Below are 24,802 nucleotides of genomic sequence, written 5' to 3'. Positions count from 1 at the left end.
GGAGCACGTGGGAGGACAGCCTGGCCAGGTGGGGCTCTTCTGCTCAGCATCTTCCTCCAGGGCTTGGCAGCCATGTGGCCCGGCCCAAGCTGGCCAGGCTTCCTATGCTGGGCAGCAGGAACCTCTTCAATGGGACCCCTCCCTGAGGCCCTCAAGTACCTCTCCACCTGGGGGTAAGGCTCTGCTGAGCAAGGCATCTCTGCATTTCCTCTCCCCTCCTCTGGCTGGACGGGCACAATGTGGGCTTTATTCCTATGGGGCCCTCCGCTCTGTTCTGTAGGGATTCCATGTGGAGCCTACAGCTCAGGAGAAAGGGGAATGAGTGATGCAGTCCCGAGGCACGGAGGACCTAGCCCACTCACACACAGGCATCTGTCCAGAGGAGGGTGGGCAGCGCCAGACCCGGCACCAGGAGGGGATCAGAAGAGGCTGGGAGAGGCCTGGGCAGAGGCATCATGGTCCCGGATATACTGCAAGATGTCCATTTCGTCCATGGCTTGGATCTGCTGTTGCAGCTTCTGTGGTCCAGCCTCAGCTTTGGCTGGGCCCACCGTTGGGGGCACAGCTGGCTTCCTGGGCAATGCTGGCTTAGCTGCCACTGGGGGCTTAGGCTTAGGTGGAGGCTTGGGTTTGGGCTCAGCCCCCAGGTTCAGAATCTGCTCCAAGTCCTCTTCCACTCTAGGGAACCAAAGGGAGCAGCCTGAGTATAACCACGCCCTTCCAGAGGAGGGAGACCCCGCAGCTCTACTTCCCTATAGACAACTCCCCAGGGCCAGCCCGCCTCGAGCCAAGGGCTTGCTGCTGTGCCATCCAGACAGGGCAGGGTTCTCTTGCCCTCTACCCCACAGCAGGTGGCATCCTGTGGCATCCTAGCAGGATGTTGGATTGACTCCTCCCCAAATGAGGCTTCCTTGGGGGAGTTCCCTCCAGTCCCTTTAGAAATGACCGCTCACTGCCTTGTACTAAGCTTCTTCATCTCACTCTATCCTCAAGACTGGGGAGGTGCATTCTAGTCTACCTTGCTGGAGGAAGCTGGAGCCGAGATGGTCCCGGGGCCTTCTGGAGGAGGGTAGTAAGTGGCAGGGCCCGGGTCACAGGTAGGATGTCACTTTTGGTTGAGCATACAGCCCAACCAGGCTATCTGAGGCAGCATTAACATAGGGCTCGGAGGTCTACTAACCTCTGGGCTCCCCTGGGGGCCACACAGGTGCTGTGTGGAGCTCAGCAAGGGCTGGAACGCCCTGTCAGGGCCAGCTGAGACTCAGACCACCAACTGCCTGCTGGTGACGAGGACAGGCTGCATGCTTTTTTGCCTGTGGCTGGCCTCAGACCAGGATCCTCCTACCTATGGCCTCTGATGTTGCTGGTATCACAGGTGCATACTACCACACCCAGTTTATTGTCTGAGATGAAGGCTGGCTAACTTTTTATCTGCCTCAAACCATGATCCTCCTGATCTCTGCTCCCCAAGTGTTTGGGTTACAATTGTGAACCATTGCATCCAGCTTCACAGGAATTCTTGTAAGGATTAAATAAAACATCAAATGGGAAGCACTTCCCTGTATATGTATGACAACTGTGCAATGCTGAGCACAGATGCAGAAGACAGGAGTGGCTGAGCTGCAGGCCAGACAGCTCCTGTGGCCACTGTAGGCTAAGGAGATTTTCTAGAGAGGAAGAAGGGCACATATCCTGGAGAATCTAGTGGCAGACAATAAAATCCAGAGGTAAAGATGAGAACAGGCGGGTGCTGCTGGATGGGCATGAGATGGGAGCTTCCTGCCCTGAGAAGCCATCTGACGGCTGGACCATGAGTGTGAGCTAACTTAGATATCAGTGGGGCTGGAGAGGGGAGCGAATGGAAGGCCTGGCAGAGCTTGTGTGAACACAGAGGAACCCAACAGTGTCCCAAGGGAGCTGCCTGTAAGGTACCAGCCACAATGGTGTGTGTGGCTCACCCTGCCTGCTTCCTATGGTGACCAGAGAGAATTCAGAGCCTGTCTGGAAGCAAAGTTGGGGAAAGATATCCTCTTGGTCTAGTTCCAGACACTGTCAGACTAGTCTCTAGAAAAGGCAGCCACCTTGGGCTCAGGATCTGAGGTGTGTGTGTGTGTGTGTGTGTGTGTGTGTGCGCGTGTGTGTGTGTGTGTGTGCGCGCGCGCGTGTGTATGTATGTGAATCTTGGACAGGCTGCTTCTGGCAGCTTTGGCTCTAAACAACCTGACCACGTGCTGGAGCCCCTTACAAGCTGCAGTGGAGGATGTGGATACCCAGGAAGAGCTGGGGCCTTAGGAAGACAAAAAAGCATCTTGGAGCTGGCAGGGCTTAGCTGTATGCTGCTTGGAAAAGCAGTATACAGAACTGGTGTTGGCTGTATCTGCTGAGGCAGGAGGGGCCAAGTGTAGCCCCAGTGGAAGACAGTGTGGCTGCTTTTGGGATTCAGCTCCCCCTTTCCAAGCATCCTACTTCTACCCTCTGAGTCATGATTAGGGGTGAGTGTCAACAACAAGAGATCCAGACCCTCTTCCTCAGGTCCAGCTGGTGTGGTCAGCCAGCAAGGGGTGAGAGTCTTGAGGTCCTAGCTCAGGCCTCCTCCCCAAGCCCCAAGATAAAACAACTGTAGTGACAACATTGGAGGCCAGACCCTGCCGTGGCTCCATAACAGGAGGAAATGAAGGCTTCTCTGATGCCCAACCCTACTTTCCATACTCTGTTCCCCTAATCCATACACTTAGGCTAGCATCAGAGTGGGCAGAGGGGTGAAAGCTTGAATGAATGAATGAATGAATGAATGTGATAAAGCCCAATTACTATCTCAGTCTTAACAGGGCAGACTCAGAAAACAAATAACTATAGTTCTTGCTCTCAAGAAGCTAATTTTCAGGATGTCAGCATGGAGGCAGGGATGCAGGCTCACATTCTTTAAGCAGTGTTTCCCGAGGTACTGTGTGGGGTGCTAAAAGATAAGATGAAGGAACAGTCCCAGGGACCAGTAAGAACACACAAAGGGCCATGGAGCCCCTTGAAGGCAGCCCTGGGACTTCCCACAGTGCTGTTTGCACTCAGTAGTTTCAGGGCTGATAGGAAATGGATTTTCGTATACACTGGATCAGAAAGGTCTCACTAGAGCTCCCCTACAACCTGGCCCTGTCGCTCCCTGTGACTAATTAGCATCAGTTTCCTTGCATCTCAGTTTCCCTCTTTAGCAAAAACAGCAGCGATCTTGGCTCCTCCCAGCCTGTCGGATGTCAGCATTGAGGAGAGCCTGCACAGATGCCAGGGGCCTTGGGGAGATGTAAATACAAGAAGCCATAGCAGTGACTCAGGCTTGGCGGGCACTTAGAGGGCTGTCTAATAGTCCGAGGCTGTTAACGAGGGGTACAGATGACAGCCCCCCTAGGATCCCACGCTTCAGTGCCACATCAGCCATTCCTGGAAAGAGGCAGTTTGCCTTCCTGAACATGGCCAAGCACACCCCACCTCCCAGAGGGCGTAGAGAAGAGATGGAGAATGAATGCCACCAGCACGCTTTGCGCAGGCTGCTCAAGTGAGACCTGGACGCAGAGGATTCAGCCCTTTCTCCAAACACTCAGAGCCCACAGTGAGATAGAACAAAGAGGCCAGGGCAGGGTCGGGCAAGAGCCTTGGGGCAAGTGACTGCTCAAAAGGATCTTCACTGTGGACCACAGAGCAAAGAACAGCAGCCAGCATTTGCGGACAAGGTCTGGGCTTGACCTCCATGTAAGAGATCAGACCTCCATATGCTCCCGAAGGCCAGATTTCCTTGTTCTAAAACCCATCTAAGCTGGTTATACTTGCTCTTGGGTTGTGTGATTTCTATTTTTGATATAAACTATTAAAAAATGAATGTGAGGAAAAAAAATAGACTTCCTGCACACATCGACTGCCCAGACCCCACTGCTGCCTCTCAGTCATTCGAGGCCCCGGGTCTTGGGCAAGCCTGAACCCCTCCCCAGAAGGCTGAGACTGGGAATCACCCCCACTGGGGTTAGGCCCCCGATTCCGAGATGGAGGCATCCCCTCAGGACAGTGGTACCTGAACAGTGAGTCGGAAACATCTGTGTGGTATAGGTTGGATGAAGGCTTTCCACTCTCACGGGTGGCCGGCAGCAGCAAGGGGTCCCCCAGGGGGACAGCCCCACCGAGGTCAGGGTCATCAAACAGCTTCAGGGCTGAGGAAAGGAATGAGGCAGAACGGTCAGAGAAGTCCCCTATACTGTCCTCAGCATTCAGGATGCAGGGTGGAAATGGTAGGCCCAGCCTCCCTGCACACCTGGGGAGGGAGCAAGAGAAAACCACATGGGGGCAGGAGGAGGGTGGGGACAGCAGCTGGGGGGGTGGCGCGGCAGGCTGTCTGCTGCTCTGAGGGAAGTGGCCTCTTAGCTCACTGTTCCAGGCCCTCCAGGCAACCTCCCTGCAGTCCTGTGGAATGAGGGCCATCCACCAGCCAGGGGCTCCGATCCATAGGCTCACAACCGCAGTTTCCCCCTTGCTCTCCTACCTAGCTGCTCTGTCCTGGCCTTTGGGAGCCATGACCATAGCCTTTCTCTGGAGTGCCTTTCCTCCTGCAGGCCTAGTTCACTCCCTGGAATGCCTTTCTCCAGCGGGCATGGCTAGCTCTGGCTGACCTCTGAGGCCCCAGACCAGCCAGGCACAGCTTCACCTGACTTACTCCCACCCAGGACACACTCCCTGTGGTTTAGAGGAGCCAGGGTTTCTGCTGCTCCCTAATGACCGGGTGATGCCTGTCTCTGTGGGGTCCTGAGGCCCTCAGGACAGATACTGGGCCTAGCTCTGGCTTGGTGATCACTAAGTACTGGCCGAATGACTTGGAGACATCAACTTCCTCCCAGTGGCAGGATGGACAGGTGGGGGTGCTACTCGGTATTCTTTCCACTCTCTGCATCTCTGCACTGAGCCCTTCACTGGAGCTTGTGCGGTGCCATGAGACCTCATATTAAAGCCATGCCCAGTGCTGGTGGCTCACGCTGATAGTCCTAGTTCAGGTGGCAGAGATCTGCAGTTCAAAGGCAGGAAACACCTCCAATTAACTATCAAAAAGCTGGAAGTGGAACTGTGGCTCAAGTGGTACAGCACCAGTCTTGAGTTAAAAAGAGTAAGGGACAGCACCCAAACCTTGAGTTCAAATGTCCTAGTACTGGAGGAAAAAAAAAAAAAGGAGAAGGGGGCGGGGGAAGAGGTAGAGGAGGAAGAGAGGAGGAAGAGAAGGAGGAGGAAGAGAATACATCCAGTGTACCCAAGCCCATGGGACTCTCCTCAGGATGGTGCCGGGGCGCCAGTACCTCCGCAGGCTGAGACAGGGTGAAGGGACTTCTCTAAGCAACCAAGAAAATCCTTCTCCACAAGGTGCTTAGAATACATGTATAACCCCAGAATGTTTCAGGCTGTGGGGATGCCAGGCCTGACGCCCAATTCCTCTGGCAGGAAACCTCCATGAGCCAATTCCCTATCTGCTGTGGACAGAACAAGGATGGGACTTGTATTCTGTCCACCCTGACCCTGTGGCAGCAGACAAGGGCAGCGGGAACTCACCCAGGGCCGAACTTACCATCTCGAGGCCTGGGCTCTGAGGGGCTTGAGGCAGGCAGCTTTCTGCTTGGACCAAAGAGTTCCCCATCTGGATCTACCTCCTCATCAAAGATAGTGAGCCGGGGTGCGGGCTTGGGCGTCACCACCACTTCCGGGCGTTTTTTGGGCTTCTTGGAGCTGGAGATGAGACAGACAAAACACAAAATGGGCCCTTGCCTGGCCACCTCCTTCAGGAAGCCCTCAGGCTCTGCACAGTCCTCTCTAGGCCCTATTATGTCTGTTCCTCAACTGGCTATGGTCACCACTCTGGGGCCAGCTTGTGGAGGGAAACTGAGAGAAGATCCCAGGGGAGGTTCTGGGTGCTTGAGATCTGTGTGTGTCGTTCTAAGTGATGGCTCTGAATAAACAAGCTTGGGTTGGTTCTTCTTGACAAGTTGACCAGTGCCTGTAGCTGCTGCCTCCATGCGCAGTTTTAAGGTTCCCGCACACAGAATAGGCTTTTACTGGAAACCGGGATTGCATGTGCCCGTTGGCCGGCCAGGCAGTACCACTGGCCTGAGGTCACGTCTGAACTCGTGCTGGAGACATTATGGCAAACACGCAAAAAGGCTGGCGCTGTCCTAAACAGAGACACCGGTGGCAGATAAAAATAGCAGGCCTCTGGTGCTTGGGCATAGGACACTCAAGGCAGCCATTCCCACGGTCTGGAAGCAGACATCTAGGAGAATGCCCATCCAGCCTGTAGCCCCAGTGGACAGGGAGCAGGGAGGCGTGTGCCAGCTAAGTGGCAGGAAGGGCAGCCCTTGGTGCCCATGGCCAGAGTCCTGATGAAGACCTCACCAGGCCTGAACTGTGTGCTAGATGTCTGAGTCTCTGTAGGAGACTCATATAGCAGGCTGAGGCATGCTGGGACTGAGGGTGGTCACTGCTCTTGGTCCCAAGCTCCAAATGTTCTACAAGCAAGAAGGTGACACAGGCTGGAGTAGGAGAGGGTGCCAGGATTGACCCTGTTGTCCTCTGGGGAGCAGGGCAGTGACAGGCTGCAGAGCTGGGGGAAGGGAGAGGCTAACAACAACATGGTGCAGTGTGGATTCAGCTGCCCTTACTAGGCCAGCAGGCAGAACTGGCACCACTTTCCTGGCCCCTGGGGAAGTGGGCAGCAACAGAGGCGACAGCCCCCGTGGAGCTGTCTCCAGCCCAGCCACTCCATGTGATCCCTAGAGGCTGTATTCCAGCCTCCTGCGCCACGTGGCCAGGCAGATCTGTGAGCTCTAGGACCGGACATATAGCTTGTGGGCTCTGCTCTGCCCACCACAGCCACATATGGCCCCGGGTTCAGCAGGGACTGCAGGGTATAGAGTGGGTAACCCCACCACACCTGGCCACTGTGGTCACACTCCATGTTCCCCATTGCTCTACTCAGAAACCAGCAGGCCCTTCCCAGCTCCTCAGAACCATACCCACATCCTGTCCTACCTAACCAATGGCCTGTGGGGCGGGTGGGGGGGGGTTAGGTGTGGGTGTGTGTGGTGGGGTGAGGACGACTGAAGAGATGCAAGGAGAAGCCATATAGGATTCAACCTTTTGACCTTTTCCAACCTAATTCCAACCCTGGCAGCACAAGTGAGGCCAGGCAGTCCTGGTTGAACATCTCCAGAAACTAGACTTATGTCCGTGTCTTCCCATGACAGAGTGACCTTTCCTTGAACTGAAATTCTAGATGAACAGCCTGGAGAGGCTCCCGCTTATTCTCACTGTGTATAGGAACCTTAAAATATTCGTCCTTCCCCCCACCCTCTGCCCCGCCAGATGCCTCCCAAGGGGAGGCAAAGGAAACCAGGAAATGATGCTTGGACCACTAAAACCCCAAGTCCTGTCTGAAAGGCCCTAAACTTCAAGCTCTCGGGTGGTAGCAGTGGGCGGGAGCCCACAAAGATGCTCAGTGAACAGAGGCTTGAGGATGATGAGATGAAGGGAGGGAAGGTGGAAGGAAAGAAAAGTGGACAGATGGAAAGTAGACAGATGGTTCAGCTGCAAGGAAGGAAGGAGGGGAGGGTGGCAGGGGACAGACAAGCAGATAGCATGATAGCACACTTATTCTTACTTATTCTAGCAAGCAGCGAGGTGGGTCAGGTTGGTCACAGGACCTATATTGAGCAAGTCCTCCCATCCCTCCTCCCTGCTGCCCCTCTTAGCCATCTGGACAGTGAGTGTTCCCTGCCACCACCCTCCACCCAGAAGCTCAGGGCCCAAACTACCAATCCATCCACCAATCCTTCCACACAGTCTGCTCCTGTCTGTCATAGCTAGAGCTCAGAGGGAGAAGCCAGCGCAGCCAGAGGGCGAGGAAGGCTTCCTGAAGGAGGTGACATGGAGGTAGGGGACGGAGTGGTAGAGTGCTAGGCATAACGGCGGATGGCTCTCCACGCACGCGCAGCCTACTCTGCGCTAACAGGAGACAAAGACCCTGGCTGAGGGGCCCTGTCGCTGGGTGAACTTGTACTTGAACCTGTCCTCCACCCACAAGAAGGGGCCAGGCCAGCACAGGTTACATGAGGTAGGCAGGGGCTCCCGGGCAGGTGCAGGCATGTGTAAGCATGTTCACGCCAGTACACAGACTATTGTTGCCCTGCTGTGTGTCTGACAGGAGACAGATGCGCAGATCTGGCCACATCAGCAGGCGGGCCTGGAGCACACAGAGAGGGACGGCAGCTGCTATGGCTGACAGCTTTAAAGCTTTGACTGGCCAGGAAAAGCAGCCTGCTCCCCATGGCAGCTCAGGCACTTCTGGTGACACTGACTGACACAAGAGCAGCCTCCTCCTCTCCCGCCACCCAGAGGCCTTGTGGAGCCATTCCAGGCGCACCGGCCTCCTGCGACAGACAAGAGATGGGACCAGCTATCCAAGATCAAAGCGCACAGGAGCTGCGAAGGCAGCCAGCTGGTCCAAGAGGAGGCAGCAGGTCTTTCACAGTGGAGACACAAGACTGTTAGGTTCAGTGCCAGGCAACCCTTCACTAGATATAGAAACCAATTCCCTGTCCAACATGCAACTTCCATGCTCCAAAATGCAGTACTTTTTCTATTTAGGTTTTTCCAATTAGACAGCACTCTCAGGCTCCCCCCATGATCTGAAATCCATCCTAGAGTGGTGCTATCTACAGTGGCACTGCATGGGACTTCCCCAGACATTCATGAGCAAGGAGCCTGGTCCAGAGGTCAGGGCAGCTTCCCTGGACAGTCTGGGGCCACAGAGGAGGAATGGATGGAAGGATGAACAGAGCGGGAAGGCTGGGCTCCAGCAGAGGCTGGGTGGATGGACTTGTCAGTGGGTGGAACTTGGCACCTAAGTGTGCAACAGCTGGGGAGTGGGCACAGAGGGAGGCGATGGTTCTGAAGCGAATCCTGGGGGAATCGAAGGGGTGGGTTCTGGACACTGCTGTATGAAAAGCCACGGAGATGCAGAACCCATGTATGATCTGGCCCACAGTCACGCAAGCTCTTCAAGTGTTTTCTTTCCTATTTTGGGTTGAAACTTGGGCTTATACTTGGATTACTGCTCTTGCTTAGCTTTTTGCTGGTGCTCTACCATTTGAGTCACACCTCCACTTCTGGCTTTTTGCTGGTTAATGGGATATTAAAAAAAAATCTCAAGGGTAGTTTATCTGCCTGTGCTGGTTTTGAACTGAGACCTTCAGATCTCAATCTGAGTGGCTAGGATTACAAGCGTGAGCCACTGGCACCGGGTTCAAGTGTTTTCTTATCTGGTGAACAGAACAAGGAGGCCATGTACAACAGCTTTGGAGCCAGTGCGTGGCGACTGCAGATTGAGGCCAGCAGTGTGGACCCCAGGGGCTGCCTGACTCGTCCACACTCACATGTCCCACCCAGCACACGTTGGAAATGGTCCTTGGAGTCAGTCAGTCAGCAGCCACAGCCTGACTCTCTGGCCCCTTCAAGCCCAACCTCAGCAACTTAGATCCCTTTCTTGAATTGTGGGTGACCCTGTTTTACCTTCTCTGCATGGTAGGGGCCTGTGCACTGCTTCAGATCCACCATATTCCACCATTAAATAATATGGTGTGGGGTACAGGGGCTTCTCACCTCTGCCTAAAGGGAATACCCCACCTTGCTCATGGCCAAACCACCCCAAGATGGAATACACAGAGGGAGAAAAGTAGAAATCCAACCCACAGCTTCTTTGGCAGTCACCCCAAATGGCCAGGATCTGTTCAACTGCAGCCAGCTATCCTGTTACGTCCACTTCCAGTTCAGTGTGGCCTGCCTGAGAAGGCCAGCCCTCCTCTCACTTCTCACAGAGGCACAGCATGTCCTGCTTCTAGATTTCTCTTCTGACAGCCTGGCTGAGCCTTTCCTCTCACCCACGGCATGGTGTGACTCTTCACAGCCGTGTCTTCAAGTCTCTGCAAACATAGGCGCTCGTGCTGCCTCCTCTCTGGCCATGGAGAACACACACAGCCTTCACTAGCTCTCTTTAGTGGCCTTCGCTTATTTCTCCATCCACACCCCGGGCACTCCAAATGCTGGCACGACTGGGGAAGCTGGCTGTGTCATAACCCAGGACTGGCTTTGCCTCAGCACTTAAGGCCTCCACCACGCTGTGAACGGAGGTCTGGATTTGGGGCAGCCTCAGGTACGGTGATGACAGCCATCTCTCTCCCCCAAGGTTCCTCATGGTCCCCCCAAATAATCAAACCAGTAAGGGTTCAGTCGTGCAAGCACTGAGAGCAGCAGGAGGCAAGCCTGTCACCTCCAGGTGTTCAGGAGTATTTGATGAGGTGCTGGAGGACTCCCTGCTTCTCCAAGCGCTGCCTGGCTCTTCCCTAGCCTGTGTCCCAACCCCCAGAAGCCCCTTCCCAGGTCCCTGCCTACTTGGCCTCTTCAGGACAGGCTAGCTTCCACACCTACCCACCCGCAGAGCTGTCCTCCCAAGGTCCCTGAGCTGTGGCCTTTGCTGGTGAGCTGACAGTTCTTAGGAATGCTGTGTTTCATTAAACTTCCTATTGTAGTGTCTTCATGGTTCTGAGAAAATTGAAGTTCTACCGTAAGAGTTTTGCCTTCAGCTGGAAATCCAGTTAGAAACATTTTTAATTGTGGTTCAAATAATATACAACTAAGGGAAAAACACAGAAGCAAGTTTTTTCACCATGAATACATACATATCTGAGTGTACTGTTGGCTGTTTGCAGCTTACGTTGCTAGATCTTTTTGGGTCAAGGAACCCACCCCTGCAGTCATTTATACCCAGTCAGGTCAATACTGGTCATAGACAGTGACTTGAACAGATTGCACATGTACAGTTTATGTTCTATGGGTCCATTGTGCCCCCAGCAAGGTCCCCAAAGCTTCTGCTAGAGGGTGGAGTGAGGGCTCCAGGCTTCTTCTGGCTACCTGCGTCTGCTGGGCAGGTATCAGCATGGACCATGCGCACACCTCACCAGGTAAAGACACTAAAATACGAAGTTAAATACAAAACCACATACAACATCGTAACAATGAGGACAGAAGATAAAAATCACACAGTGTGAAATGGCACCATGTCTGCAATTTTGTGGACAGCACCAGACAGGTCAGAACTGGCAGGGCTGAGACGACCGGGTGAGGGCTTCTTCTATGCTCTGCAAAGGTTAAATGACACTTCCTTTCCCCAATCAGAAGCTGATGGGAAAGACAAAGAAAAGCTGGCCGGGCCCGCCTCCAGCTTTGTGCCTACCGCTCCCAGTACTGCCTGCAGTGCTGTAGTGGAGACGCAGCGCCTCACTGTGGCCACAATGGGGAAGTGCTGGGCCTGGTATATAGAGATGGCTGCTTCAGGAGGGTCCAAAGACAGGCTAGATGGAAGCTGGGGAGCCAGGCTGCCTGTGACTAACTGGATATCCCCACTGAAGGGTGAAGTGGGGCCCGTCCAGGTGAGATGTCCATGAGACCTAGGGTAAACGTGTCCTCAAGACTAGGCTCTGGTCCATGCCAAGTCCCTGTTCAGCCTGTGTCCTTGACTTCCCCACCAGTGAGAGCAGACAACCCTAGGGTCCTGCCTACCTCCCCCATTCCTGAAACATGGAACTGGAAATGGCCTCACGTTCTGGCTCTGTGGCAATTGCTTATAATCCTAGTGACTCAGGAAGTAGAGATCTGAGGATCAAGGTTCAAAGCTAGCCTAGACAGGAAAGTCTGTGAGATTCTCATCTCCAATTAGCTACCAAAAAGCCAGAAGTGGAGCTGTGGCTAAAGTGGTAGAATGTAAGCCTTGAGCTAAGAAGCTCAAGGACAGCACCCAGGCCCTGAGTTCAAACTCCAGTATGCACATGCGTGTGTGCATACACACACATTCTATTTCTGCCTTTGTGGGTTAAGAGAGGGCAAACTCCATCTCTATCGTAGATTCACAATGGGTCTGAAAAGCAATTTGGGGCTTTTCATGAAATGAAATGTGTAAGAAGTATTGGATTTGTACATGTCCTCAAATCTTGTTCTAATTTTATATGACATATATACATACATAGGTACTCAGGGTCACAACACACAGTATTATGATGGGGGTGTATCAAAATGATTTCAGAATGTCTGTCTCAAAGGTAAAATGATCTAAGGTGAGCTCATGCTAATCAGCGCAATCCCTGGCATTTAAAGAGTTTTGGGAAAACATTCCTGACAGAGCAGGTAATACCAACCACTGTCACTGAGTCCTGAAGGAAAAACCAGCAAGGGAGTGGGCTCCTCTGCTGCGCGGAGTTCCAGGATTTAGGTGCTGGCGTGCAGAGGTGGGGGCAGGTGGTCCCAGGCCTGCCATTGCTGTAGAAGTCAAGGCAGCACTTGCCAACCCCAAGGAGCACTTTCCTACCCAAAAAGGGAGCCTCTTTGCTAAGTGTCCTCCAGTCAACCACTAGCATGAATCTCTGAAGTTTATTTCAAAATGGCATTCTATGTGGTTACTCAGAACAAGAGCGGGAACTCAACTTCTTTTCCTAACCAAAGTAAAGTCTGAGGCTTGTCTAAGATGATAAGGAGTGCCTTTTTACAGGCTTCTCCCCACCATCATCACTTCTGACCTCAGGGTCTGACCTCTCTCCAGGATAGGGCCTGCCCCACCCCCCCAACTCTGGCACCTTTTCCCTATCTGCTGGCCTCATAGCTGTGTAGCCCCTGTCTCACACCCCAGGCTTGGGCAGGGAGTGGCACAGGCGGTGCTGTTAGGATCTCATTCTGCACATCCTATGGGCAGAACCTTGCTCTGTCTGATTCCATATGGGCTTAGCTCCTTCTGGAAGCAGGTCCTACAAGGCAGGCCGCCCTCATCTGTGTGCAGACAGAGACCATGTCACGGCAGGGAAAAGGACACACTGGCCTGTGGCAAGGACTCTAGAAAAGAATGGGCCTTGCTGATCGCTAACATTTGTGCAGCTTGGTTTATCTTCCAGAGAGCCTAAAAGGTGGGCACTATCAAGAGCTTGTTTTCATTAAGAAAATCCAAAGAAAGGGGCAAATGGCCAGAGACAGGGTTCAAACCCTAGTAGTCCAGCCACAGAGATCAGTACCTCAAACTTGGGTCCAACCTCAGTCCAGCTGTCTGACCTCAGAGAGGGCACATGGCCTCTGTGGACTTGAGTTACTAAGTCTGTAAAATGGGATAATAACAGCTGCTTCTCAAGAGACGTAGTATGTAAAGCTAAAGCCAAGTACAACATCCAGCATATTGTAGGTGTGAAGAAAACAGCTCCACTGAATGTGGGCCAGAACAAAAAAGTGCAGAATGAGAAGTCAGGGGCAGGGGACACCCTGAGCAAGAAAGGACAGGTACCATTTGAGCGTGGCCCAGGAATGGCTGAGTAGCCTGCATCCCATCTGAGAAGCCATTGCATTCTGGGTGGAACACCCAGCCCAACTTCTCAGGCTGTCCACCATAGAGTCCTGGGTGCAGCCCCCTGGCTCTCCAGTCCCTTCACCAGCCCGCACTTCCTGCCCCCACCCAGCACGCAGTAGCCCAGGAAGCAGCGTCTCAGGAGAGCTCCCGGATGGCTGAAGGCAGCCAGAGGGCCGGCAAAGGGCCGTGCGAGTGCACGAACACCAAGGGGACACCATGCATGTACTCACACCATACCCCCATTTCCTCTACCTCCTTGCATCATTTGGGGTCACAATCCCCTCTACCTACATGATTCATGAGGGCCTCCTGCTTCTCTGGGGCAGGGCAGCGGCAAGGGAAAGACTTCTGCTTTACAGATGAGGGCCAAGAAGGGGCAGTCATAGCATCAGGCACTTGGCTACAAGGCCTGAGACCCCAGTGCCAGGCAGTCTGGTCTAGCAACTTGGGCTACTGAGCTGTCAGAGCCCCAGTATAGTCTGGGAGAGGGGTCACAGTGACCAGGAAGGGACAGGGCTGCTTGAGTGTGGCCCCAGAGATGCAGGTGATGCCAAAATCAAGCAGTGCTGCATACCTGCTAAGGCCATAATGGGGCCAGGAAAGACAGGGGCCTCCCTAGGAGAGGAGGGGGCAGGGGGCTATTTCCAGAAAGCCTGGAACAGCCAGGAGGGAGCTGTGTGGACCACAAGAGACCTACCGCATAATGCCCAAAGGGTCCAGTGCTTCCTCCTCTTCTTCCTCCTCCTGATTTTCCTCCAGAGACTTCTGGGCCTCCTTGTTCTTCAGGCCCAGCATGGAAGGCCCCTCGGCTGATAGCTGGTCCTGCCGCCCGAAGAAGTCAAAGGCCTCCTCCTCCTCATCGTTGCGCTGTACATGGACGTCTGTACCCTCCAGAGTGGGGGCATCTCTGCTGGAGAGACCCCCAGCTCCTGGGGACCTGGTGCCTGTGCAGGGGGATGGAGAAGAAAGCTGTTGTTTCCTATGCCTACGGTAGGGGAAACTCCTCATCACACCCCCCCAGGCCAGGATCTGAGGCTGAGGGCTTCCTGTGGCTTCCTGGGATCAAACATGGCCCCAGTGAAGGTGGCAAGCCTGGGGGGGGGGGCGGTGTGGAAATGAACTGTGGCAGCTTCCCAGAGGGCTGGTGGCACTGGGGGAGTCACAGGCATGGTCACAAGGGGAACACTGCTGCCATGCCAAGGTGGGGGGTTCTTGAACCCCAGCACCCCAGAGCCGAATGCACCTCAGGTGGATGGTGTGATGCCCCAGAATGAGTGAAACAGGACCCCTGCGTTCAGATGGTTTTATAGTGGGGTGGGGGGTATAGCCAGGTCATCTCCTGATCTAACCACAGATTGAGACCCACGCCCAGAGCCTGAGAGCTTAGACTATAATCCTAGTGAGTGCAGCATAAGCTTGTGGAAGATTCCAGAACAAAGTGTGATCACCCTCTGGCAAGCTGGCTCAGATCAGTGTTTCTCCCAGTGTGGTCCACAGAGGGTGTCTGCATGAGGAAGAGAGAACAAGCACTCAGGAACTTGCATCAGCACATGGGAGCACAGTATTCGGAGTCATCTGTGACAGGCGGGGAACAAAAGGCTGGTCCCTCCCCCCACGGACGGTGTGAGAAGCGTGGGTTTGGACTACTTATTCATCTCTATGCAAAGTAGTGAACTGCAGAACACATCTTTCCAAACCATTCAAAAATACCACCCTGTAGGTGATACACTTAAAAAGAAGTGTTCCTCAGTGCTGACAAAGGATGTACTACTGCGTGATAATAACCACACGGCATAATGGTGTGCTGTTCTTCTATTCAAAGGTGAGCATACCTACAGTTACATATCACAAGACCCTGTGAAATAAACCCTGTCCACGCCTTCCTGTTACAGCCGAAGAGACAGGCATCCAGGGTCTCAGGAGGCTGCATCATCCTGCCTCACTCTGCCGTGAGCAGGGCCACCCTGAGCCATTCTTCTAGCCATGGAAGTCCTTCATCACTGCCAAAGCAGCCCTGGACAGGGCAGAGTGTGAAGAGCTGAAGATGCTGACACACAGGGCAGGAAAGACCCCACATCTGTGTGCAGGACACAGCAGTGGGTAAGGACACCTGAGTTCTACACGCATGTCACACCCATGCCCCTTCTGTGCATCTGCTGGTTTTGCTTCTATTCCCCAGCCTCGTTTTGTTGGTTTTATAAACTAATTTTCAGCTAAGTGCTAGTGGCTCATGTCTATAATCATAGTTACTCAGGAGGCTGAGATTTGAGGGTCACAGTTTGAAGCAAGACTGGGCAGAAAAATCGGATTCACTTTATCTCCAAATAACTGCCAAAAAGTTGCATGTGGTATGGTTGTTCAAGTGGGAAAGTGGAAAAGCCAAGTGAGTGCTTGAAGACCTGAATTCAAACCCCAGTACTGATACATACGAAAAACTGATTTGCTATCAATTTCCTTTCGAAAGATAGCCTCTGTTCTGTGGGACTGGGAGACAGAAGTCAGAGAGGAAAGTTGTTAAACCATCAGTCTGAGGAGGGAGAAAACCAGTAGAGAATCTAAAACCACAAGGAGTGGGGGTGCCATGGGCAAGGATGGGGGTGGGGGGAAGATGCTGGGAAGGGTGCTGGGGCAGGTAGGTGGGGTGGAATATGTGTGTGTGCTGGGGGAGGTGGTTTGCCAGGGCAGGGGAATCCTCTTAGCCACCACTTCTTGTGTGGCAGGCCCCACTGGAGGTATTTCACCTGTACAGGCTCATCTAACCTCACGATCTTTAATCCATGAGTTGTATCCCAACTGTACAGATAAGAAAGACTGGAGAGAGAGGAAGTGGGAGGGAGTGGGGAGGGAAGGTCTGAGGTCACTGTTGTGGTGCAGGGGCGCTTAATCCCTTCCACATCATGGGAACACAAGGGTAAGTGGGGTGCCCTGAGGGATGAGTCCCAAGCCAGGCTGTAGAAGCATGGCTTTCACAGTCCCCTGGGCCTGCCTGGCTGGCCTGTGTATGGGTGTGTAGTGGCAGGAGCTGTCTTGAGTGGGCTGGCCAGGAAGGGCATGGCGGAGCCATAGAGAAATAAAAGCCCTGTATGAGCCTATCTAGCATTAAGCGGTCAGTCCCTCTGGCATGGTCTCTTTCTCCTCTAGCTAGCCAAAGGACGGCAGTGAGGTCCACTTGCCTCAACAGACTGGCTGAAGTGTCCAGGCTGTTGGGGGTGAGGAGAGAGGCTGTGGACCCATCCCTGCATTGCTAGGGCAGTGAGGTAGGTTCTGGGCCAGGGACCTTCAGGTACCTAGGAGTTCTAGCAGCTCTGGGCTGCTTGCCAACTGGGCATCCTTGGCGACACAGCGTAGAATCTCATTGAACATAACTCTTCTCTCCCGGATGTCAGACTCTCCCACAAACAGGACCTTCCTGGGCAGCGGGGGCAGGCTGGCTTCTGGGTAGCGGCTGCTTAGTTTCTGGTAAAACTCCTCGATCTCGCTGTACTTTCTGGAGACCTAGAGTGAGAGAAGCATGGGGTTCTTCTGAGGGAACAATTGCGTGCTCACCTAGGGCTGGCTGCCCCCCACCTGCCTCCCTGCCTCAGGGTCCAGTCCAGTGGGAAAGTCTCAGAGGGATGATGCCAAAAAAATGCAGTGATTCCAGATACTAAAGACATTGGATCTAGGTCCTTGCCTGGCCTGTAGGTGACCACAGCTAATGCCTGCATCTGGGGCTTTCTGGGCATTAGTGGGGCAGTCTCAGCACCTGACAGGATATGGGGTATCATCTAGTGACACTGGGAGTCCGTCCCCCTTTCTCAGCACAGACCTCCTCACTACTCTCTTCCCCGTGAACTAGCCACAGCTCAGCAAGGCCATCTGCCATCACCAAAGCTGCTCTCTGCTCCGATGCGAGCACGTGCAGCTCCTGGGAGTGGGGTGAAGTGGCTCAGGTCTCTACTGCTGCTGTAAAATGGCCCCAAGCACCCCGTGAATTCCCAGGAGCAGGTCTGCTTCCTGCCCCCTTTTCCTCCTCACTACTATTACACAACCCAGGGTTCCTTTCTTTTTTTCTTTTTTTTTGCCAGTCTTGGGCTTGAGCTCAGGGCCTGAGCACTGTCCTTGGGTTTTTCTCAAGGCTAGAGCTCTACCACTTGAGCCTCAGCACCACTTCCGGCTTTTTTCTATGTATGTGGTACCGAGGAATCGAACCCAGGTCTTCATGCATGCTAAGCAAGCACTTTAACCACTAGGCCAAACTCCCGGCCCCCAGGGTTCCTTTCTTCCTTGCCTTTCTGTCCTGGAGCTTGAACTCAAGACCTGGGTGATGGTCCTGAACTCTTCCGCTCAAGGCTAGCACTCTACCCCTTGAGCCATAATTCTACTTCTGGTTTTCTGATTAACTGGAGATAAGAACCGCATGGACTTCCTGCCCAGACTGGCTCCAAACTGTGGTCCTCAGATCTCAGTTTCCTGAGTAGTTAGGCTTATGAGCCACCAGCTCAAGGGTTCCTTTATCATGCCCTTGCCCACATTTGCAGTACACAGGACACCCAAGGATTGGAGGTGAGCAGCTACAATGCAGTGGGCACTGTATATGCCTTGAGGTCTCATAGAGGTCAGCTAGGCTTCCGCCACAGCCCCCAGCCCCTCTGTGCTGGCCTCCTTGGAGGCTGGGCATGACCTTACTGAGTCTGTGGCATCGTCAAGGACGAGGATAAGGACAACCTGCACCCCCAGGCCTGGTCTGTAACCCTCTGCACCCCCTTTAGCTTGCTGCACCCCCTTTAGCTTGCTGGTATGTGGCTACACAGGGGCATTCCCTGGGGATGCATGTCTTTAGAAGGTCTGTGGACCCCTGAGGGGTTGTCTGGACTCCCCTCATCTGGCTAACAAACATTACCACCCACCAACTAGTTTGAGAATTCTAGACTTTTATTTCATGGGCACCTGAGTTGTCCTGAGCAACTGGCTGTGCTGTGGGGGCTGAGCGCCCCCTGCTGGCCTGATGGCTCCATGCAGGCTCAACAGGACAGGGCTCCAAGTCTGGTTTCACCTCACCAAAGGCCTACACCTACCTATCTGTGAGCCAGCAACAGTAAGGAGAGAAACAAGGACCTGAGGTGAGAGGCCACAATTACCTGGTGTTCCCCATGTGCTGGGCACTGTTGAGTGCTGGGAAGAGAGCAGTGGTGCCCTCTGCCATCTATTGTAAACACACACACACACACACACACACACACACACACACACACACACACACCTGTGCCATGATCACATACAGGAGTCTGCGAGCCTGGGGTACAAGTGCCCCATTCTTGCTTTACCTCAGGCATAGCAATCACATGCAGGCTTTTTATGAAAAAAAAAGCAAGAGGTTCGTTAATCGTTATTAATCTCTTTTTGCTGAATCACTAAAGTCCAACGAGTACAGATGGAAGCGGGGTATGTGACTTTGGGCTGTCACACTGGATCCTATGGGAACAAATGAACTTTCCTCTTCCTTTGCAGGGACTTCAAAATGTCTGAGGAGCTCATGCATGTGCACAGGCACTCATTCATGCACATGCACATGCACATGCACATGCATACACTCCACAGGGCCTGGCATTACTGGTTAGGACAGCATGGCACACGGTGCAGGGATGTTGCATGGGACCCATGGCTGGCCAGGGGCCCCCCAGAGGTTCTCAGAGGGTCGCCTCTCCCTCATGCCCTCATGTCTGAAGCATCAATCACTCTCAGGTGCTCTGTCTTCTGTTCCTGTCCTTAAATACAGAGCTTTCCAGAGCTCCTTCCTGGGTCAAGCCAGATTACCAGGAGTTGCAAACGGCCCCATAGAGCAGAGCCATTGTCTGCCTACCAGCTCACATCCTACCTGGTTTTTCGCCAAGAGCTGCTCCTAGCAGTAAGCCAAACATCACTGCTGCTTTGGAATCTCCTCACGGTGTTGGTCAGGGTCCCCAAAACAAAGTTTTGTGCCATACATTTCTCTTAGATTTTAATATCTCTCGCACTAGTCTGATTTCCCTTTTTGCCTTGGCTGCCAGCAAATTCACAGCAGAATATCCCCTCACGTACTGCAGGACTCTAGCTTACTTTCACTTATCCCTGTTGCTCCCGGTCACCAGGTCCAGACCCTTTCTATAACAGGTAAGTAAGTACATGTGGGATCTTAACCCTGCTAGCAGCCCTTAGCCTGTGGCTGCCAATGCCCAGCTCTCTTCCTTCTCCTTACCCTCAGCCAGCTCCAGCCTGCGGACTCACTCAGGATCTCCTCAGCCCTACTCCTACCCTCTACATCTTCTCTCATTGTGGCTTCATCCTGGGTTTTTAACATCAGCTCCACGCTGGGATCTCTAGACCTGCATCTTCCCCTGGTTCTGGGGCTCCAGCTTCCTGCATCCGGGTCCACATGCACCTTCTTTGGCCTCGCCCTCCTCACTGCTCTTAGTTCTGGCCAAAGAAGCAGTGCATTATAAATATGAACACTCTCCCTCCTCCTTCTGAACTGATGCTGGTCGGCAGCTCCAAACCCTGGCCGTGGCTCACCACCCGCCCGCTGCCCTGGCCTATCCCTCCCATTCCAGCTCCACATCTCCACGGCACTGCCCTGTTGAAATCTCCTACTTAGTTGTAAGACAAGGCCAGGCCCTGTGTGGATCCCGCTCCCTCCCAGCAGCACACAAGCCTCCTCAGAGTCCTCCCCTCACCCCACACCTCCACCCTGAGCCACTGTGCCTTCTTCACCTAGGCTGTGCTCTGGTCCTGGAACACCTCCCCCGCTTCTACTGCTTAGCATGGCCTGTTCTTTAAGACACAGCTTTGTCCTCAGCTCTTCCAAGAACCTTCTAGAACCCTTTCCTCAGGGTCGAGTGAGGTGCTCAGTCTCCAAGGGCTCACAGTCCATCATTGTTCCCAGCACCATCTCTACATGCTGTCTCTACATCTCACGTCTGTGCCCAGTGAACTGTAAGTCCCTGGCTTCTCTCAGGGGACACCCAGGCCCTTGGGGAGCCTGGGACAGGGGAAGTGCCACACCCTGACCTTACCTACACCCCAATGGGCAAGTGTGTCTGCTCACTTGGTTCCTGGACACCCCGGCCAGGGCCCTCACGTACCAAGAACTGGACGACATCCTCGGACTTGTGCTTGGCAGACTTGAAGGCAGCCAGCCGGGTCACCACCAGGATCTGGTACTCCACGTGGCCGGAGAGCATGGGGCCCCGCACCTCCTGGTGCTGCGGCACCGTCAGGTCCAGGCCCGTGTGGGCGTTCTGAACTTGTCTGCGGGGGAAGAGAGGGCAAGCAGGCTCAGGGTCAGCATGGCAGGCTTTGGGGGTGAAAGGCAGGCTGGATCTGGTAAGGCTTAGTGCTGGCCATTCCCAGGGCCAGGCTCAGGGTCAAAGGTCTGTTCCCAGCGGGGAGTGGAGAAAGATGGGCCTTGCCAGAAGTCAGAACTGCTAAGCGTTCCACATAAGCTGCACTGAGGGAGCTTTGCCCAGTTGTGGGGTGGCATCCTGGGGCTCCATGCAGACTGAGGGAGGGAGTCCTGGCCTGTGCAGATAAAGCAGGACTGAAACTCTCTGGGATCCCAGAGAAAACTGCGCATGTCATCAGCCAGCCAGAGGCCCAGGACTGGCCATCCAACTGCCAGCTGGGGAGTTAGAGTCACACTGGAGCTTCCTCCTCCAGAGAGCAAGGACACAAAGGAATGTTCTCCCAGAAGTGACGAAAGATACCAGGTGCATTCCTTGCTGTGTAAGGTGAGTTGCAGACAAACACACATCATGCCAAGGCCCCTGCCAGCATGTGCTGGGCTCCTCCTGCAAGACAAGGTCTGCTGAGCACTGGGCAGCTCCCTCAGAACTCGGGCTGAGGCTCTAGGCCGGGATGAGTTTCTGGAGGGTGACAGTGCCTGGCCTTTCTCTCTGGAGTTCCATCCATCCCCATCCCTCAGGTGCCCGTCCTTGGGCTCCTCCTACATGGATTCCAGGCATTTTCACACTGGCCTTCCCACCCTGTCACCAGCATGATGCCACTGCCGCCCTCTGGAGTGGCCTGTCTGGATGCACTGCACATGCGGTTCACTGGGCACAGACGTGAGATGTCGAGACAGCATGTAGAGATGGTGATGGGAACAATGATGGAACAATCTCATCCCCACAGAAGCTAATACCAGGAGCACAGCTGTGGCTGGTGGCTCACACCTGTAATCCTAGTTACCCAGGAGGCTGAGATCTGAGGATCATAGTTCAAAGTCAGTTAGGCAGGGAAGTCCATGAGATTCTTATCTCTAATCAATTACTAAAAACAAACACACAAACCAATGCCACAAGTGGAGCTGTGGCTCAAGTGGTAAAGTGCTAGCTTTGAGCAAAAGCAGCTCAAGGACAGGGCCCAGGCTCTCCAAAACAAAACAAAACACCGTCAGTGAACTAGCACCCCGGCACACCACATGCTCCTGCATTATGGACAGTGCTGCATCATGGGACAGAAGGGAGACTAGAGGCCAAGGTGGCAGGGAAGCAGGGGACAGGGGAAGCTCCCAGAGAAGCTCACTGCTCAGAAAGTCAGGGCAGGAGCCCCAAGGGAGTGGCTTGTCCAAGGTCTCAACCCAGGTCCAAGGGTCAACCCCAGATGGCTGCAAGCCCAGAAGGCCTCTTCTAGTGGTGGGGGAGAAGGGGAAGATGGTGGTAGGAAGCCGTTTATGGTGGAAAGGAGACCAAAGAGCACCCCAAACACCAACTGGATCCTCCTCTGGCCCGGCTCCATACTGCAAGGAGTCTTTTGGGATTCCACCCCCTTTCCCAGGGTTCCACCCCACAGCTCAGTCACTGCCTGGGGCCTCAGCCCCCAATCTCTCTCCTAGGGCTGGACTGGCCTGGAAACATGCCTGCCTCCTCCACCCCTGTGCCCAGGCATCACAGTCTGCCACCTGATGCCCCTTGAAACCCACTCCCATGGGCTGCAGTGGCTGGGCGACACATTACTGGAGTTCTCAAAGTGAGGTCCCTGGGCCAGCATCTATTAGTGTGAGAGAGGCAGGCCCATGCTGGCCTCTGAGCTGCAAAGCCCAGGGCACACGGCTTCTTTTGACAAGCCTTGAATATACCTGAGCAGAATCCACTGGCTCCCCATCTCCCCAGCGCTTAGGAACACTTTCTCCATGAAGGACCAGAGAGGACACGGTTCGGAATCCCCATCTACTCCATCTCAGTGGCAACCACTTAACTCTGCCTTCAAGCCCGGCAGGGAAGCAAATCAACCACAGGAGCCACACATTGACCTTGTCTGTGGCCACACCCAGAGGGGGGCCTCCACCACAGGCTAAAACCTGGGGTGTCAGTAATGCAAAATCCTAAGGGGGAGGTTCTTGCTTCATTTGCATGGCTTTCTTTGATCTTGTTCATCTACCTCCCATCATCATCCTCACTCCATGATCTTGCCCAGGCTCAAGGCCTGGAATGCTTTGAGCAACCGGTGCCCTAATTCCTTCCTGAAGTCCAGATCCTCCCTTCAATTCCTACCCTTCCAGCCTCCTCACTCACATCTCCATGGTCTGGCTGTCAGCTGCTTCTCACATTTACTCTGTGTAGGGGAATTCAGATTCCCCTGTCCACAGCTGTACTTCTTGCCTGGTCTCTTGTTCTCACACCACACCCTCCCCATCAGCAAACCGGAATGTTCCCTCTCCAGAACACATCCAGAGCCCACTGCTTTTTTGTTCTGTCACTTCTGGTCAAGCCACAACAAGCTCCTCGTGGATTCCTGCAAGCATCTGCAAACAGGTTTTCATGATGTGGGGTCAACATTAGAGTCATAGGATCTCTCCACATTAGCTCCCATGGCCTAACTAGCCCCTGTCCTTAAGCTCACCCCTTTATCATGTCACCTTACACTTCCCAGGTCCCGCCACTCCAGCCATACCGGCCTCAGGACACTGGTCTCTGCTGTCTTCTCTGCCAAGCATATACTTCCAGAATGTCTTTTCATGGTTTTCTCCCTCAGGAGCTCATCAGGAAGCAGTACATAAGCCACTCTATCAGGAGGCCACGCACAGGTTCCCTGCCCCTGGCAACACACGTGTGTAGCATGGCCCTCAGGGGAGATGTCAGAACCAGTCTGGTGAGAGAAGGGCCAGCTGCTGATGGGCTCAGACCTGCAGATATGAAACCTCCATTTGCAGAAAAGGAAACTGAGGCTCAGAGAGAGGAGGAGATGGGGAAGATAAGGTGTTGCTGGTGTGGGGAAAAGCTGCCCAGGCAGACGGGAACCTTTTGCAGCCCCAACCTACTATGCCAAGGAGGCCAAAGAGACCAAGCGGGTTGCAACCTCAAGGTTGATATAAAGAACCACATCTTCCTAGACTTAAAAGGCTCAGCAAGTTCCACTTGCATCTGGAAGCCTAGCATTTGTGTTAGGCAACATGCACTGACTCCATGATAATCGGACATCTTAGCCCAAGACTGTAAGGGGGTGTGGAGGCGGGGACAGAGACGCTGTCCATCAAGGTACAGAGGCATAGTACCATTTAAAAGGGGGGTGGGGGAGAAAGAATAAACAAGCTCTTACAAAACCACCTCCCTCCCAGCCTGGCCAGGCTCCATCTTGGCGGAGTCCCCCAGGCCTGGCCTGGAATAGTCATGCATTGCCCCCTTGGCCCCGAAACCCCACTTCCCCAAGGCCTTCGCTGTAACTTCCACCTCCCCTGCTCCCGCCTGGAGCAGCCCCCGACCCCCGCCCACAGTCCTGCACTGCGTTCCCATGGCAACCACCACGCAGTTTCCCCCCCCCCCCGGACCCCCAGCCCGCGTATCCGCACAGCGTCCCAGGCCCGGCCGTCCACCCACCCCGTCCCGGGTGCTCAGGACCCGCCGGGCACACACCCGGGCCGAAGGAAGACCGCAAGTCCGCCGGGCGGGCGGCAGGGGGCAGGGGCAGGGGAAGGGCCCCGGCTCCCCGCCGGTCCCAGGACGCCCCCGGGGCGTGGAGAGTTCTTCACCCTCCAGGCGCCTCAGTTTCCTTTCCTGTAAAACGTACCACTCTCCCGCTGGACCTGGGGGGAGTCGGATAAGGAGGGGGACGCGGGGACCAGGCGGTCCGGCTCACCTGGAGGTGACAAGCACGGCTGGGGACTGCATGTCGAGGCTGCGGGGCGGCGGGCGGGCGGGCGGGTGTGCGGCGCGCGGTCACGGGATCGGGCGGGCGTCGCCGACGTCGCCGCGGCCCCGCCCCTCCGAGGCCCCGCCCCTCCGCGCTCCCCGCCCCCCCACGGCCCCGCCCTGCCGCGCTCCCCGCCCCTCTGCGGCCCCGCCCCGCCGCGGCCCCGCCCCGCCGCGCTCCCCGCCCCCCCCACGGCCCCGCCCC

General features: G+C 54.6%; 1 protein-coding gene across 1 annotated transcript; it reads right to left on the bottom strand.

The window, feature by feature from the left end:
• Hs1bp3 (HCLS1 binding protein 3) lies at positions 1-24,603 on the bottom strand. The gene is made up of 7 exons (XM_090337388.1): positions 24,545-24,603; positions 20,554-20,719; positions 16,741-16,948; positions 14,151-14,397; positions 5,591-5,748; positions 4,058-4,193; positions 1-678 (listed from the first exon to the last, which is right to left on the bottom strand). Exons 1-7 carry the CDS (start codon positions 24,574-24,576, stop codon positions 420-422), a joined length of 1,206 nt encoding a protein of 401 aa, XP_090193514.1. The 5' UTR covers positions 24,577-24,603; the 3' UTR covers positions 1-419.
• Between the last annotated feature and the right edge of the window lie 199 nt (positions 24,604-24,802).

This window comes from Megascapheus bottae, chromosome 7 (assembly GCF_031878675.1).
Source record: "Megascapheus bottae isolate mThoBot1 chromosome 7, mThoBot2.hap1, whole genome shotgun sequence".
NCBI classification, from domain to species: domain Eukaryota; kingdom Metazoa; phylum Chordata; class Mammalia; order Rodentia; family Geomyidae; genus Megascapheus; species Megascapheus bottae.
Note: the sequence above shows the minus strand (reverse complement) of the source record. Positions and strands in the feature narration are given on the sequence as shown.